Consider the following 16,198-nt stretch of genomic DNA (forward strand, 5'->3'; position numbering starts at 1 on the left):
TTTGACTCAGTGAACTGCATTCCAATGCGGTTTGATCTCATAACAGAAATTTTGATAACGATATTGCCAAGATGATCATCTGTTAACAACTTTGATATTTTGGCGATTTAAGTACATTATATCCATTGAATAGAAGGTGAGCGCGTGCCGTGATATAATTTTGGAAAATGACCCCATCAAGTCTGCTCGCTCCATGCAATCAGACGGATTTACTCCTTTTTACATTTTAACTCTCGTCATCTCGTTATTTATTTGGGGTATATAAAGAATACGAATGCCGGGATCTTTTCGTACACAGACTGAACTGAACTGAATAAAATTGCACAAATTCCGCCACGTACCGTTTATGCATTGCACATTTACCAAGGTCGCTTTTGCCGGATGTTTTATTTCTCCCCCAAAACCTCTAATTTACCCCCTACAAGCATCGGCATTTAATAAAAATGTGTTTGATGTACTTCTATATCTGCACTATCCCTTTTTGTAATCTACTACAATTTAAATATTTTCAAGTTTCTTTTATTTAATTAGACACCGTTTTAATGCTGACGTGCTCAAGTTAACTCCACTGTGAGTTAAATGTATTCTTTAAATATGTGAAACGATATATTTCCGACCTATTTTTTGTCTTTTCCGAAGGCATCTTTAAAATGCCGCAAGACTCCGATAATAATATCCGGGGCTTACGTTTTTCATAGACCTTTCTCAAGAGGCTAATTAAGAGGGGCTCAGAGGCATATGGGAGGGAAATATGCCTTGCAAAATCAGTAGGGCTTGCCAAATTGAAGGGTAATTTGTGTCTAAAAATTTCTTCTTAATGAGCGAATAATAATATTGAATCTTTCACTTGAAAGTAAATTGAAAGATATTTTCGAATTTTATGGTTTGTACCGCACTGTACTTACAATTCTGATCGAAGCAACGACTTGTTTCCGGCTTGACAAATAGCAAGCTTCAAACTTGGGCACTGAAAACAGACGAAAAATTAAGGCCTATCTCTCCAGAATCAAGGCCAGGATAAGATGGGAAAGTGGTGCATTTTGGCCTTTGCGCGACTCATCCATGATTTCGGGGGGAAAGAGTTTGCTTTCCAATTTTTGTGTCCAAGACTGTAGGTAGGTCTAACGATTGGAAAATTTCCTTTGTCTTTGAGGACTCAAATAAAAGCTCTTGGACGATACTATCCCTGCCTTCTTCAGTGCTGGGCTGTAAGCCCCCAAGGGGCATTTAAGGGACGTTTCAGTAGAGGTGTGCCGCCAAGAAAAAACGAAATTCTTCGTTAATGACTTATATTTAACACCTCCTTATTTTCTTCGCTACCACCGGGAGTGAATCCTTGCGTATCCTTACATGAAGCTATAAATCAACTTCGCCCCACAAAGAATGCACAGCTGCGTTCTTCACATTGCTTTAAATTAAGGGTGTCGAGGACTTACTTCAAATTGCCCTACATTTACCTTCGGGACAGTAAGAAAAATCCTCTGTACGAGAGTTTCAAGAGTATCGGTTTGCCATGTTACCCAAACGTCAGCTTCTCTTAAATGCGTGCTAAGGATTCCAGGTTTTTTGTTCTTGATCAATTTATTTATTTTCAATAAAATCTTCCGACCTTTCATACTGTAGCTTAACCCTAGGCTCGATTACCAGCCGCTGTTCGGGAAAATGAGCCCACACTCAAAGACCGGACCCGGGAGACGGCGGAAATCGAGCCTAGCTTAACCCTATCACTATTAAATCTGCAGACGAAATCCTATGGTGCTACCACTAAAACAAAACCCCTTTGGTCAATTTTGTATAGTGATACTCGGAATTTACAAACAGAAATTTGAGCTTTTTTGGGGAATCTTGGAGTGAAAGAATTAAACTACACTAGTCTGTTCATAGTATCTCTATTTTCTCTGGAAGGAAAGCGACATAAAACAAGCGAAACGCGCCCGTACTTAGTTGTGTTTTGTTGGCTTCTTTAGCGTTGATGCTCCACTTATGCTGGGCTTTTAATAGTCTACTTAATCTATCTGTAAATGTCACGAAACTCCCCGCTTTGTTGTGAAGGGAAAATTACAAATTCCGCAATTGTATGCGAGTCCTTAGATTTTCAGTATACTTATAACTCATATTTGTGGTGAGGGTAGCTTGGACTCCACCAGTTGATGACCTTGAGATCATATGCTGGGTCTAAAACAACAATTGTTCCCTCCTCCTTTCTGTACCTTCCGTCAGTCCGCGGCGAGTGAAATGTTAACTTGACTGTGGTATGCTTCATATCACGGCTCACACCAACTGAGGCTCTAGTTAACACATGTCCTTGAATGGGAGACACTGGGAGAAAGTTGACGCAGTTTACCTGCAGAATGCAGTTATGTTCTTCAGGATTATGACGTACATCATCGACTTGATCCAACCAATTAGAAGAGAGAGACATGTACCCTGGCTTTCGTTTTCCACCGCCGTATTTCCTGGAAAACTTGAAATAAAACACCCAGACTTTCCTAGTTTGTTTTTTACACATCACCTGCTTGTACCACATGGAAATACACAGCTGTGACTCAAGTTCACTGGGATCTGTTACAATAGATGTATTTGAGAGCAATTGAGTTCTGAATAAACCATAGCCATGATATAAAGCTCGTATGATCCTTGCACGTAGACCAGGACGGCAATCTATTCTGTGAGGTTGAAGCCTTTCAGGAAGTTTCATTGGCTGGCTAATATGCCGTTTGTAGATTCTCAGCCAAAAGGTTCTCATATTTGTCGCATCTCTTGCTCCTTTGCAGATCAATGCAAAGTTCTGAACTTGTTCAGGTCGAATGTACTGAGCTAACAAACACCACACATCAAGTGGGTATGTAAATCCACACTCATTATGATCTGGGTTCTCTTTCTTTGGGATTTTCTTTGATCCTTTTCGTCTTCCTTTGACTAGCCTTTCTTTTTCATCTTCCTCTTCTTCTGATGGTAAATCAAAGTCAGTTCTTTCATACCATGGAACTAGATTCTCCTTTTGAGCTTCGACGACTAAAGCAGCTTCAAAGAAAAAAGAACAAACACTTATAATCAGTTCATGTGGCTAGGTAACAAGACAATCACCTTTGGTTATCACGTGGCACTACTCTTAACAATAATTGTGCAATGCAATCCATTTACAGTGCATGGAGCATCTGAATCTGATCTTTTTTATACAGAATTTTTTTTAAAAAGTTGTCATAAGCGCTGTTTTATTTCTTACCCTGTTTCAATTGAGGATCTCTTGGAGAGGCAAGACTGTGGAATTTTTCAGAAAGCAACCTCAGTTCATAATAATCCACTCACTCCATACAATTCTTCAAAAAAGTCTGTTCTTACAATCTCCAAAAAAAAGAACAATGTGCCCATCCTGTAATTAATACTGAGCATTTCATATCTGCCTTTGTGAATAGATTAATATTTAAACACAACCTTGATACAGGATAGTTACTTGTAGGATTTAATGATTAGTTTATTTATTTTATAATATATTATTATTGACAATTTGTAACATAGCGTATGTACATTTATCTTATGTGAAATCTTATGTTAAATTATCATTATCAATGAGAGAGTTCAAAGTACAGTTGCCCATTAAACAACCCTTAATGTACATTATTTTACATGTCTTCTCCTCCTTTCCTCCAAGGTGATGACACCATCTTGGATTGACAAAAATCACCCATGCACTATCGATTCAGATTAATACCAAAATAAGTGGTTGATCTTTGTTTACCTGACACTGTTACAACTAGGGTAAACTTGAGTTGGGACAACTCATTCCATTACGACTACTTCTGGTGGTATCATGTTAACAATATGTACAGAACCAGGAGAGGTGAACAAATGCCAGAGTGAAAGTCTTAAAGTTTTTAACCCTTCACAAGTCCCAATATCCACATACAAATTCTCCAAACTGATCTCTATATATTTTCTTAAAGAATGAGTTAGAGAATTTGATAAAAGATCAAAGCATTTTCTCTTAGGTGATAATTTTATTAATTCTCATAACCTACTCTCTTGACGATGTATGGATATCATAAAGAAGCAAAATGAAGTTGGTCACTATTGGGACTTAAAGGGTTAATAAATATGTACCTAAAAACTACCCTGCAAGCAGATGTTTCCTTCTGGGATATTTTTCAGGATTTACAAAGTCGTTTGCATCGTTGAAACCTCTGTTTGTAGGGTACAGCTGTACCTAAAGTCAACATTATTCTCAAACCTGCGCTCATATTTGCAAATCCTCTTGATGCCCTTTTAAGAGCCCCTTTGGCATCTTTGGCATTTGCAAAGTCTTCAATAGCAAGATCTGCAATAATAAGCATTCAATACTTTCAATGTCAGTAAAGAAACCAAGCCAACCCATACAATTTAGACACTGACACCCAGCAAAGCAAAGCAGCAAAAACAAGCTGATCGTTGATAAGCAAATAGTGTGTGAACAGAGCCTTTATCCACTTTTGCTTTCTAGCAAGCTTGTTTTGTGCAGGATACACCCTTAAAAGCCTCCATGAAACTAAACCTGAGCTACATCACCAAAGTATATAATGTACATGTGCAAGGTATTTTCCAAAGAACCTTGTGACCTCTTCACATCTATACAGAAAACATGTACAACCCTATGCTCTGTGAACCAGTTTGATCTGCTGGGTTTAGCAATAGCATAGTGAAATTCACAGCTTACATAGAAATGCTCTATTAGAGAAGCCTTTAAAAATTAAGTAAAATTGTTGACTGTTCTAAGAGAATATAAGGGGCAAATCACATGTAATGATGCATTCTAAATTGATATTCATTTTATTAAACTGTGTAGGTGGTGCTTATGGCTGACAAGAAAAAGTCTGGTGTCCACCTTGGCTATCTAATCCTACGTAGAGGACAGGACACAAGGGAGGATGTAGTTAACTAAGGCCCAGTTTGAATGTCAAACTTTTCATGTAACAAAGTTAAAAGCTATTTGGGTTGACCAAAATGATGTAAGTTCAATGGTTGATTCAGATATTGAACTTACTTTGCTGTACTCAATTCATTTTTACGATTTACAATGGCCTAAAATGTTTACCGGTGAAAATAAATTACCGGTACAGTAATTTCTGTATTAGGTTCAGCACATGAAAAGTTCGACGATTGAAACCAAGTCGCTCCTCAGTCGAAATTCCCATATCAGAAGATAAGCACTCGACCCAAATTAGAAAAGTCGGACTTAACTGATTCAAACGTCGATCTTTGCATGTACTTGATGGAGGGAATTAGGTTCGGTAAATGAAAAAATCGACGTTTGAAATGGGCCTGAGCTATGTTGTGGCTGAAAGTTTAATCAGGGTGTGGTTCCCTGACATGTTCGAATTAAAGACTTTACAAACCGTTGCTAGAAGGAGAAAACTAACATTTCATGCTGTAAAATGTACTTACAGTTCATCTTTAATGATCTGAAATTTAGCTTAACAGCTACTTAAGCACCATTACACTGTAACTTTACAGGGAAGTTGTACTCAAAGCGGACGTACGTCGATTCAGTTTAAAACCTTACCTCCACCAATCACGTCTTTGTCACATAATGCCTTCCGAAGTTTTTCAGAACGTGTTCCTTTCCCCCTGTGCTTTCTCCGAGGCATATTTTTCTTTCAAATGTACAAAATAATAGTTTACGATGGTCCAATAGTCAGTACTCTCTCCTTTAGCTTGGACACGTTAACACGTCCGCCATATTTGACTTGGTAGCCTCACCTGCACAAGGCTTAGCGGCTAAGGTGTAGGTCCGCAATACGGTCGACATTGGTGGGACGAGTGTAACGCAGAAGTTAACCTACTTGATATTCGAATGTCTTATGACAGACTTCGAACGTACTGGACACCCCAATCGTTTTTGCAACTTAGGTTCATTTGGAAGGGAGAAAGGAGAAGGGTAACTTTCCTGCCTGATTCTCAGTTCAGAAAGTCCGATGTCGCTTCCATGGCTGGGTGCCTAACTGATCCTAAGTGGTTAGGATGGGGCTCCGTTGGGAGCCTTAGCTGGCCGAAAACCGATCTCTGAAAACAGTTCAATGGATAAATATTTAGAAAAATATTCTTTCTTCTGGTGACTTTTACGTCTAAGCCAATACTACTGAAACTGTTTTAAATTCATACAAATAGCAATAACTCACTTAATATCAATATCGTGAGCTAAAAACTGCATGGTACCTATTAAGAAGAAACGTACATTTTGTTATGAACTTATGCATGGATGAAAAGATACAAAGGAAGACGAATCTTTTATCAGAGGGTATCCGTCAATATATTACGGGTTTGGACTGGGTAGATTTGGACTGTAGGAAATGTACTTTGTCGTAAAAACCAACAGAATATGTTATTTTGCCACAAAATTTCAACGATGAAGTGAGTTCTTTCTAAGGTGGATGACTTAAAAAACTGCCTTTACGTTTAGGACTAAGAGATGCGTCAGTTCAACTTAGAGCATAGAGGGGATCCAGAGGCGGATCCAGGATTTATTTTAGGCACTCGTCTCTTGCTCTACTTCAACACCAATAAACCACATAGTTTTTTTTGGCAGAATACCAGTTGTATTAGAAAACCGCAGGGAGGGGGGGGGGGGTGCGCACCCCCTGCACCCTCCCCCTAGATCCGCCCCTGGGATCAGCAGTTCAGGAACAAATCGTTCACACAAATATCGAACATCGCGCTGGAGCCTGTTTCAGTTAGCTGTTGACAGAGAGGGTTTGGTGAACCACATCCCAATTCTCACTTCTGAATTCCTTGTCAGTGGATTCCAGTCCACGCTACTACTTATTCACTTTCGCTAAGGTGCGAATCAGTGCCTGTTCATACTGTACCAAAATGTGGCACAGAACTTATCCGATATGTGACGTTCCACTTGCTCTATCGGCTCGCTCCGTCACAGATATTGCGCCAAAATCACCTCATGATAGGGTTGTAGAAAATAGATTTTTATTTGAATAATTAAAGCCAGTCTGTAGGCGATATCTATGAAACTTCCCCCAAAATTACCACTTGTTCCCTTTTTCTTTACATTACTTAAGACAACGTTAACCAACCTTGTTATGTAGGTGGTTACAAGGGGAACGGGGAACAATGGAACAGAGGAACGGGAGATTAAGGGGAACAAGGAGAACAAGAGGAACATGGTAACAAGGGGAACAGGAGAACAGGGGAACAAGGGAAACAGGGAGAAGAGAGGTAACAAGGGAACAATGGTAATAGGGGAACGAGGGGAACAAGGGGAACAGGAAAACAAGGGGAACAAAGGAAATAAGGGGAACAGGGGAACAAGGGGAACAGGAGATCAACGAGAACAGGGGAAAAAGGGGAACAGGGACGAACAAGAACAGGGGAACATGGGGAACAAGGGGAACAGGGAAGAACAAGAACGGGGGGAACAAGGGGGAAAAGGAGAACAAGGGGAACAAGGGAAACAAGGGAAATTAGGGGATAACGAGAACAGTGTGAACGTGGGAACAAGGGGAATAGGAGAACAAGTGAAACAGGGGAACAAGGGGAACAGGAAAACAGGGGGAACAGGGAAACGAGAGGAATTAGGGGAACGGGGGTAACAGGGGAACAAAGGAGCAAGGAGAACAGGAGAAGAAGAGGGAACAGTGAAAGAAGGGGAACAATGTGAAGGTGGGAACAAGGGGAACAGGGAAACAAGGGGAGCAAGGGGAACCGGGAAAAAAAGTGGAAAAGGATGAACAAGGGTGAACAGGGGAAGAAGGGGACCAGGAGAACGGGGGATAAGGGAAACAGGGGAACAAGAGAAACAGGAGGGGAACAAGAGGAACAAGGGAACAAAGGGAACAGGGGAACAGGGGGAATAGGGGATAAAGGGGAACAAGGGGAATAGGGAAACAAGGGCCTCAAGGGGAACCGAGAAAAAAGGGGAACAGGTGGAACAAGTGGTAACAGGGAAACAAGAGGAACAAGAGCACAGGGGGAACAAAGGGGCAACAGGGGAACAGGGGAACAGGAAAACAGCGAACAGGGGAACAAGGGAACAAGGAAACAGGGGAACCAAGGAACAAGGAAACAATCAGTTATAATTTCGCATTCGACCACGATGCTACTAAAATTCCTCAAAACAGGCGATCTTGACACCATCGCCTGATGAATACTACCGAACAGCAAGTGATCAACTAGACGCGATCAATAAAAACTTTCTTGAGTGGCTAACGTGAGACAAACGATAAATTAACGAATCCGATCATACTCACTGAAACACAATGAATAATATCTGTCATGCTTAGTTTTCTCTTTCATATGAAATTTCAACTTAAATATAATTTGCACCCCTCGAAACGGTAACTTTTAATCTTATTTATATAGCTTTATTCCTATATAACATTTAAGAGCTCACTGTTTTTTAGATCAGGGCCCAGTTGTTCGAAGGCCGATTAGCGCTAACCCGGGGTTAAATTTTAACCTGGGATTCTTTGTCTTTTATTCAAAAGCATTTTCCCGGATAATTTTCTCGATTCTTTGTTGAGCATCCAGTCATTAAATTGTAGACCAAAAGAAAAAAGATGAATTTTGTTCTTAAGCTTTCATATCTGAATTGAAATTTCGCACTAACCCTGGGTTATCTTAACCCTGCTTTGAACAACCCGGCCCAGGCATCATGATGTAACAGTGCCCCATGAAAAGGAATCCAGGACATTCTTGGATTCGGGATTCCACGCTGAGGATTCCGGATTCCAGGTACTTGATTCTAGTATTTGTCAGTAGATCTTGGATTGTGGACTCCAATCGTTAGTAAGATTCCGAATTCCTTTAGCTGTATTGTGGATTCCAAAACACAGGATTACAGATTCCACAAGCAAAATTTTCCCGGACTTTGGAATCTGGATTCCATCCATGGGGCGATGTAAGATGTAACACCTTGCAAGTACCGTAGGCTGCGTTCCAGAATCAATTCTCCTAGTAAATGTCGAAGTAATGGTTACGTATAGGCGCTGAATTACGTTATAATCTTCTTTCGTTATTTATATAAGTATATATCTAATTAATAACTATAGTAACAACTAAATCTAATGTAAAGAGGAAGGAAAACAACTTCTCCGTTTAAGTCGACTCCGGGAGTCGACTTCGTGTTTATTGCGTAGATTAATTGAAGCTTACTGCTTTTCTCAGGCTGTGGTGTAACTTTTTCTAGAACCAGATAGGAGGATTTCAAGTTCGATCTGCACTGGGCATAGTCCTTTGTCGCATTCCCGTGAACAAAGGCACCAGCTCAAGGGATGGGTTGACAAAATACAGAATTGTCCATCCAAGCCTCGACATGAATTTATTGTATGATGACGCGTGTAGAATATGGGCGGGTTACGTTTACAAATCACTGAATATCGATCTTTATCTTTTAGCTTCGATCGAGCGTTGGCAAAATGGCTTCTAAAGGAAAAGAGCCTTGAAAATTTACCTTTTTTTTTTTCGCTGAAAATGGCGAAAATTAAGAAACCGGTCTTTATCAATCACAAAACAGTAATAAAAATATTTTAAAAGTCTTGTTTTTCTATGATAGCTCTTATCCCAAGGACACCAGGAAATCTTAAACGGCACTAAAACATTGATCGTTTTCTACATTGTGCCTGGCAGAATAATGATGCCTTTGGCACTCCACTTAAACGTTCCACGTGGCACTTATTGTTTGTGGTTTAATCAAGATCGGCAGAGAAATGTTCCACAAGTATTTACCAAATGGTCGGAAAAATATAACTTGGCAGAAAGCATTAAACCATGCAAGATGGCCTCTCTTTATAAGCCTGGTGGTTTCTTGTGGCCTCCTCGGCTAACAAGCTGCTGTATCCTGTTAAATTTGCTATAAAAAAGGGTAAAAAATGATGATGATGATGATGATGATGATGATGATGATGATGATGATGATAAATGCAATAGACTAATGACAAATTCAATTGTTCTATTACATATGTACTTAAATGAAGACTGACAAAAACGTTGTATAGAGCTTGCTAAAAATTCGAAAAAAAAACTTATGAAAGCAGTCTCGAAAAACAAAATAGCCCTCTGCAATATTACTCCCGCAAACGTTTGTGCCTCGCGGTAGATTAAGCCATACCTCTTTAAATCAAATTAAAAATGAGATAAATTTATATTGTGCTTCAACGTCTCATATATATATTTTAAAGCTTATCAAAAACTACTTATTCGCCAATATTTAAAAGTCAGCAGATTATTTTACCTATATGGCTATGAATTAGATCTTTTACTTCTCGGATCTAGTTCGTGTAATTGTCGCTCTACATCCATTTGTACAAAGCCCTGTTGGTGTTGTATTTCTGACCGTTGTAATAACTTGACACTGCCAGGTACGTATCACCTTTGTACTCAAATGAAGTTATGTCAGATGCTCCCTGAGTTGGAATCTCCTGGTAGATGACGAACCGCGAGCCGGAGGCCTGGTACACAACGGACTTTGTATTGAGCTTCTGACTGTCACCATAATAATTGGCCACACCCAAAAACGTCTGACCGCTGATCACAAATGGATACAATGCTCGGGCTCCACGTGTAGGAATGGACTGGAACAAATCAAATTTGTTGCCATTCCACTTGAAAATGAAGGAGTCGGTATTGAATTTTCTTCCAGATTTGTAGTTGGCAAAGGTAAGGAATGTGTGACCATTGATTTGAAAGGATTTCACATCCCACGCTCCATAAGTCTGAAGAGATTGTAGTTTGACAAAGTGTCCTCCTGACCACTTAAATACTGTCGACTGAACAGAATTTTTCCTCTGGGAGTTATAATAGTTTGCAAACGCGATGAAAGTGTTATTTTTAATTATAAACACCTCACATCCTCTCGCACCTTCTGTTGCTATCTCCTGAAACTTGTTAAACTGGCTGCCACTCCATTTGTAGATGACTGATTTTATGGAATAGGTACTACCATCATAGTAATTTGTCACTGCAATGTATTTGTTATCATTTATTGTGAAAAATGTAAAGTGACTTGCTCCTTTTGTAGGTATTTTCTGAACGACGACAAACAGCTTGCCATTCCACTTGTAAATTGTGGAGTCTCTCAGGCGAGTTCCATCGGCGTAATGATTGGCCACGGCAAGGAAATGTTCATTAGAGATCGTAAAGTATTCAGTGTTTAAAGCTCCACTTGTTTGCAAGGTTTGATACGAAGTTAATCTTCCAGTTGATTCGTCCATCCTGTAGATCGTGGAACTCGTCTTGTACTTGCGGATGTCCCCATAGTAGTTGGCAAAAGCGAGAAACAGAGTCCCGTTGATGAAAAAATGTTCGACACCAGAAGCTCCTCGGGTTGGTAGATCTTGAACTTTCTCAAAGAAGTGAAAACCAGCATCGTATTCTTTGTAAAAAAAAAAAAGACACGTGGAAAAGCAATTTCTATTTGAACTGTCTGTATCTTAAGTGGAGGCCTAGCCTGAGTATCAGGCCTTCCTAAGGGGTTAGGGGAGAGGAGATTTTAGATGGGGGAGGGGGGAGGGGTTTCTTTCCCCTTTTCCCCCAGAAACGCGTGATACTCAGGCTAGTGGAGGCCATGCCATCTACAGCGAGCTTAGAGGTGGTCATTTATATGTTATGCACAAGAAATCGGCTAGTATAGGTAGCTGGAATGAGATTGGTCCATTATAAAATCTTTTCTCTAATGAAACCTAAAAAATAAAGGAGGGCTCGAACAAGAAAATTAGATACAAATTTAACCAAGGTTTCATTCCATTTATTAGTACAAGAGTTCATAAATGGAAGCGAACCTCAAATACAAAAGGGAGTGGTGATAGCTGATCTGCGGTTTTGTTCATAGTTTTCATTGTGTATTTTGGTGATGTAGTGATCACGTGACCCAAAACACATAGGTCGTGCCCAATAATATGAGGCCTAAAGACTATCCAACAGTTCTCACGAAGGGCGTGGTTCATCATGAGTCACTCTCTTCATTTTGATCTATTGGCCATCGATTTTAACTCTGACTTTGGTTAAATTTATAGCGAGGCCGCGATCCAGTTTAATTTGTGCGAAACGAAAACCGGAACACAAAAACCAAATCATTGAGGTTTCTCAAACACAAAACATTTTAACACAAGAACTAGATTTATACACAACACACATACACAACCTTACACAGTTTACGTATCATACTGATGCACACAGCCCAGTGTATGTTGTATTTAATTCTAGAAAATTCATACAAGTTATCAAAATAAAAAAGAAAGAAAAACAATTATTGAAGAACGGCAACTATTAGCTGGTAATAAGTGGATTAGGATTCAGAGGTAATAATTTTTAAACAATAGTTATAGGACAGACTGCAAGTGTAATGTGAAAAAGGATCCACTTAGTGTAAATGAAGTTACTTACCAGTTTTACAACTGGCTGTTGTACTGGAAGCAAACTTCCCCTGTGATGAAAATGTTAAGAGGAATCACACACAATTCATTATTTTGAATTGAGTACAAGTATGACTAAAATTTGCAATTTACACGCATATAAAGAGAAGAAGAATAATTCCCTTCTCTTAATATGAAATTCCACCAGGGCTATACCCTCACGAACCGTACATCTCAATAGAACAAACAGTTACAAAAAGAGTGTCCGAATAAACGAGGTTCACTTTTTACAGTATATATCTCAAAAAAAGTATCCGTTGTCTGCATCAATGCCTGTCCGTAATGAGCGGGGTTCGACTTTACTGCTCTTATTATGAACTGCTCTGTAGGAAAAACTTATTAAAAAGACTTTCTTCTCCCCAATCTATCTCAATACCTGCGTGTCACATATTCCCGGATCTCCTTTCGGTCCCTGTTCTCCTTTGTCTCCAGGAGATCCTTTCTCGCCCTTTTAACAAATCAGAATTAATTACTTATAGATGACTCGCTCATTTGGGTGTTACATAAGAGAACAGTTTGCGTTGAAATAGAAAGGCAGCTAAAAGGGGACAGCAGAAAGCAATAGCTTAGTTCAAAGCTTAGAATTCCACATCTTTTGTTCGAATTCGTTCGTTCTTTGTAAAACATTTTAAAATCTTTAAAGCATTCTATTCTCTTATCCTGCCGGTTCTAATTTTTTTTTAACTTTTCATGCAATCTCACTTACTTGTCTACCCACCCCATCAAGATATTTTTGTGAAAGGTTTGAACCCAGGAGTCATTTCAAAAGTAGGTTGAGTTTGATCGTTCGGTTGAACGTAGTCCTGAATAGGACTGTTGTTGTTGACAGTGACTGACGTTTCGACAACCTGTGCGGTAGTCATCTTCAGAGTCAAAGATATTTTTATGATATTTTTCTCAGTAATTATAGCAAGGGGTAATTTGCAAACCTTTTCATCTCTTCCTTGAATGCCTGATTCACCTTTTTCACCCTGGAAAAATAAGACGAGAACGTGGTATGTTACTCACTGAGGAAAATTAGCGGCGCTTCTATGCTACACATTCGGGCCACATTCATAACAATGGCTTAATAACCTTCGCTCCATTTGTCCCATCACGTCCGTCACGACCATCTTTCCCTGTGTTAAAAAAAAATAATGCTAAATAAGCACAGTAAACTTAAAAATAGGAGTCAGGAGTCCTGATAGGGCTGTTGCCAGCGTGAAATCTAAATATAGTAACAAAGATGAAGAAAGAAGATTGAGAAAGGTTAAATCCTGGCGGACAAACCCTTCCTCTTGACAAAAAAAAAAATTCAACTGCTTTTTGACCTCAAAATATTCCATGTTTCTGAGTAACTGTGATTCTGAGGATCATTACCGCGCTGTTACCTTCGTAACATTAGAGATCAAAGACTAATGCCGTCTTGTTTTTCATAATTTTCGTATCTGTTCGTTTCAGTATTTTTTTTTCGGTTTTTTTTCTTGAAACAAAGCGAAACGAAAAAACGTAAGAATATAATGGATCATGATCCAGCGCGACCCTAGGCGCATGCGCACCTACCCTGGGTGCCAGCCGGTTTTTTTTCTTTCCTAGTTCTTGATAGTCCCGTGCGCACGGGTTATTTCATCCTATCAGGGGCCTGATCCTAGGTATTTCGAATGGACCTCTGGATCTAGGGTAAGGCCCACCCCATCGTTGTTTCACTTGGAGACTACCAGTCTTGTCGTTGTCCTTGAGAGTCATCTGTTTAAAAGTTTGCATGATACGAGACAAAAGGTAAAGAGTACTTGACTCTTACACGAGAACCGCGCAGGTTGCCGGAACGTCAGTAACTGTCATTTAAAGTCCTAGTCAAGACTACACTTGCGCTCACACCCGAACGATCATATTCCACCTACTTATGAAATGACTACTGGGTTCAAATAATTCACTATATTATTATTTATCACATGTTTGCTGAGCAGGGACAAACTATGAGACCTAATCGTGATTTCTTAAAGCATTAGGACAATACTATCACTTAATAATATACTCTACCATGTAACCCATCGCGCCCGTCATTTCCTGTATGTACAGAAAAAAAAGATGAATTGAGTAAAGGCCAAGAAGTTAAGGAAAACGGAAATGGGATTTTAGAAGTCGTACATTACCGTATTTTATTTGGTGGGGACTGAGTAAGAACCCTTATAATAAATCTATTCGTGTTTCAAGGTGAAGCGCGACAGACTTATGGGAAGGCACTTCGTTTCACTTCCCAAGGATCTGTGCGAGACTCTTTTATTTCTGAAACCCATAAAAAGAACAACTGACTGTGACTCTGGTACTCTCATGATCTACAAACGCATGCAGACAAATAAACAGCATACCTGGACCAAACCCCTCTGTAAATTTCCATGAATTAGATTGTTATAACTTAAGAGCGTGTGATATGTCAACTCACCGTTTCTGCCATCTTTGCCGTCTTTTCCTGATAAGCGGTCAAGAAACAAAACAAGAAACGTAAAATTTGTGATTTTTCTTCATCGTTGTACTAATTAAAATTTTGAAGCTTCAGAATGGAGTCTTCGAGTAAGGTGTTAAAGGAAAATCAGTTAAATTGGTCTCTTACCATCTTTACAGCAAGTATGTTGTTGTAGAGTTTGGCAGCTGCTTTCCTTTGCTGGTGACCCATCGGTCGGCTGCCAAAGAAAAAGACGAAATAAAGAAAGTGCGTAGGAATGACAAAGGTCTGAGTTCTGTGTTATAATTACAATCAGGAATGGACTTGAAAAATATCAACAAATGAAGAATCTCGCGAGATTATATCAAACAATTGGCACTACACGTAAATTCATGGCATCATTTGGAAGACAGAAGGTTTGATTTCACCTTAACCTTTACCGATGTCGTGTACATCGGCAAAGTTGGAGCTGAAGCTAGAATTTGCAATGGAAAATAAAACGTTCTCAAATTGTAACTGTTATTATGTTCAAAGCAATACCTGTTGAGCTGATTGTTTTTGTGCCGTTCCAAAGGAATAAGCAAGCAAAATGGCTAAAGTAACCAGAGAAGGCAAACGAATCATTCTCCTGTTTGGGTACTTTGGTAAACGTTGAACGAGTTAGCTCAGTAGCTAGCTTAGTGTGGCTCGCTTCCAAGATGATCTTGGAACATGTATAATTCCAATAACGTTTGATAGGCGTGGCCTCCGTAAACAAGTGATTAGGTTATCATAAAGCACGTAGCAGAGGATACTCTTGGCACTCTGTCAGACAATGATAATACTTAATTAATGAGTGAGAGAATCGCCCAACAGATGGTCACATTGAACTCCTGATTAGGTGATCATAAAGCACGTAGCTTCAGACACCCTTTGTACCCTGTTTTAAAAGCACCTTAATCGAAGTCTTATCACTAAAATTGCCGCAAATCAAGGCTTTAGCCAAGGGGGTACTCCCTATGATGGCTCCGCCGAAAGGATTACCTTTTTCAAGCGCCAGGCGTGAGGTATATAACAGGGTAGGGATTACAGACTCATTTTATGGCTGTGAAAAGGTCAAAAAAACTTCCTGGTTAAGTGATTTGCTCGTATTAAAAAGACAGTGTATTTACAGCAGTTAAAAGGGATGCAGCACCAAGTATGTAAAAGGGGTAACATTTGTCAATAGAAGATATACGAAAGGGATACCTTTTCTCTCAAAAATAGTACGTAAAAAGATAAGGCGTTGGACATCAGAGTAGAGCCACCCCGCATAAAACTTTGTTGAGTAGCCCCCGCTCACCCGGAAGCTTCGCCAACTGCATTTTTCCATGCAATGTAAACAGCCTCTTTAACGTCATAC

At 39.6% G+C, this 16,198-nt stretch overlaps 2 protein-coding genes across 3 annotated transcripts; both read right to left on the bottom strand.

Moving 5' to 3' along the window:
• Positions 1 to 2,034: 2,034 nt before the first annotated feature.
• Positions 2,035 to 5,696, bottom strand: LOC140940532 (transmembrane protein 183-like). Its single transcript, XM_073389517.1, has 3 exons — positions 5,537 to 5,696; positions 4,229 to 4,315; positions 2,035 to 3,024 (listed from the first exon to the last, which is right to left on the bottom strand). The coding sequence occupies exons 1-3, from the start codon at positions 5,619 to 5,621 to the stop codon at positions 2,105 to 2,107; spliced, it is 1,092 nt and encodes a 363-aa protein (XP_073245618.1). The 5' UTR covers positions 5,622 to 5,696; the 3' UTR covers positions 2,035 to 2,104.
• Positions 5,697 to 8,248: 2,552 nt separating this feature from the next.
• On the bottom strand, positions 8,249 to 15,512 carry LOC140940416 (uncharacterized). Of its 2 annotated transcripts, XM_073389387.1 has the most exons (9): positions 15,358 to 15,512; positions 14,986 to 15,055; positions 14,818 to 14,844; positions 14,415 to 14,441; positions 13,470 to 13,513; positions 13,325 to 13,366; positions 12,772 to 12,843; positions 12,367 to 12,406; positions 8,249 to 11,356 (listed from the first exon to the last, which is right to left on the bottom strand). In XM_073389387.1, exons 1-9 carry the CDS (start codon positions 15,439 to 15,441, stop codon positions 10,275 to 10,277), a joined length of 1,488 nt encoding a protein of 495 aa, XP_073245488.1. In that variant the 5' UTR covers positions 15,442 to 15,512; the 3' UTR covers positions 8,249 to 10,274. The 2 variants fall into 2 exon arrangements, with proteins under 2 accessions (XP_073245488.1, XP_073245489.1); XM_073389388.1 differs by lacking the exon at positions 12,772 to 12,843.
• Between the last annotated feature and the right edge of the window lie 686 nt (positions 15,513 to 16,198).

This window comes from Porites lutea, chromosome 6, assembly GCF_958299795.1.
Source record: "Porites lutea chromosome 6, jaPorLute2.1, whole genome shotgun sequence".
NCBI classification, from domain to species: Eukaryota; Metazoa; Cnidaria; class Anthozoa; order Scleractinia; family Poritidae; genus Porites; species Porites lutea.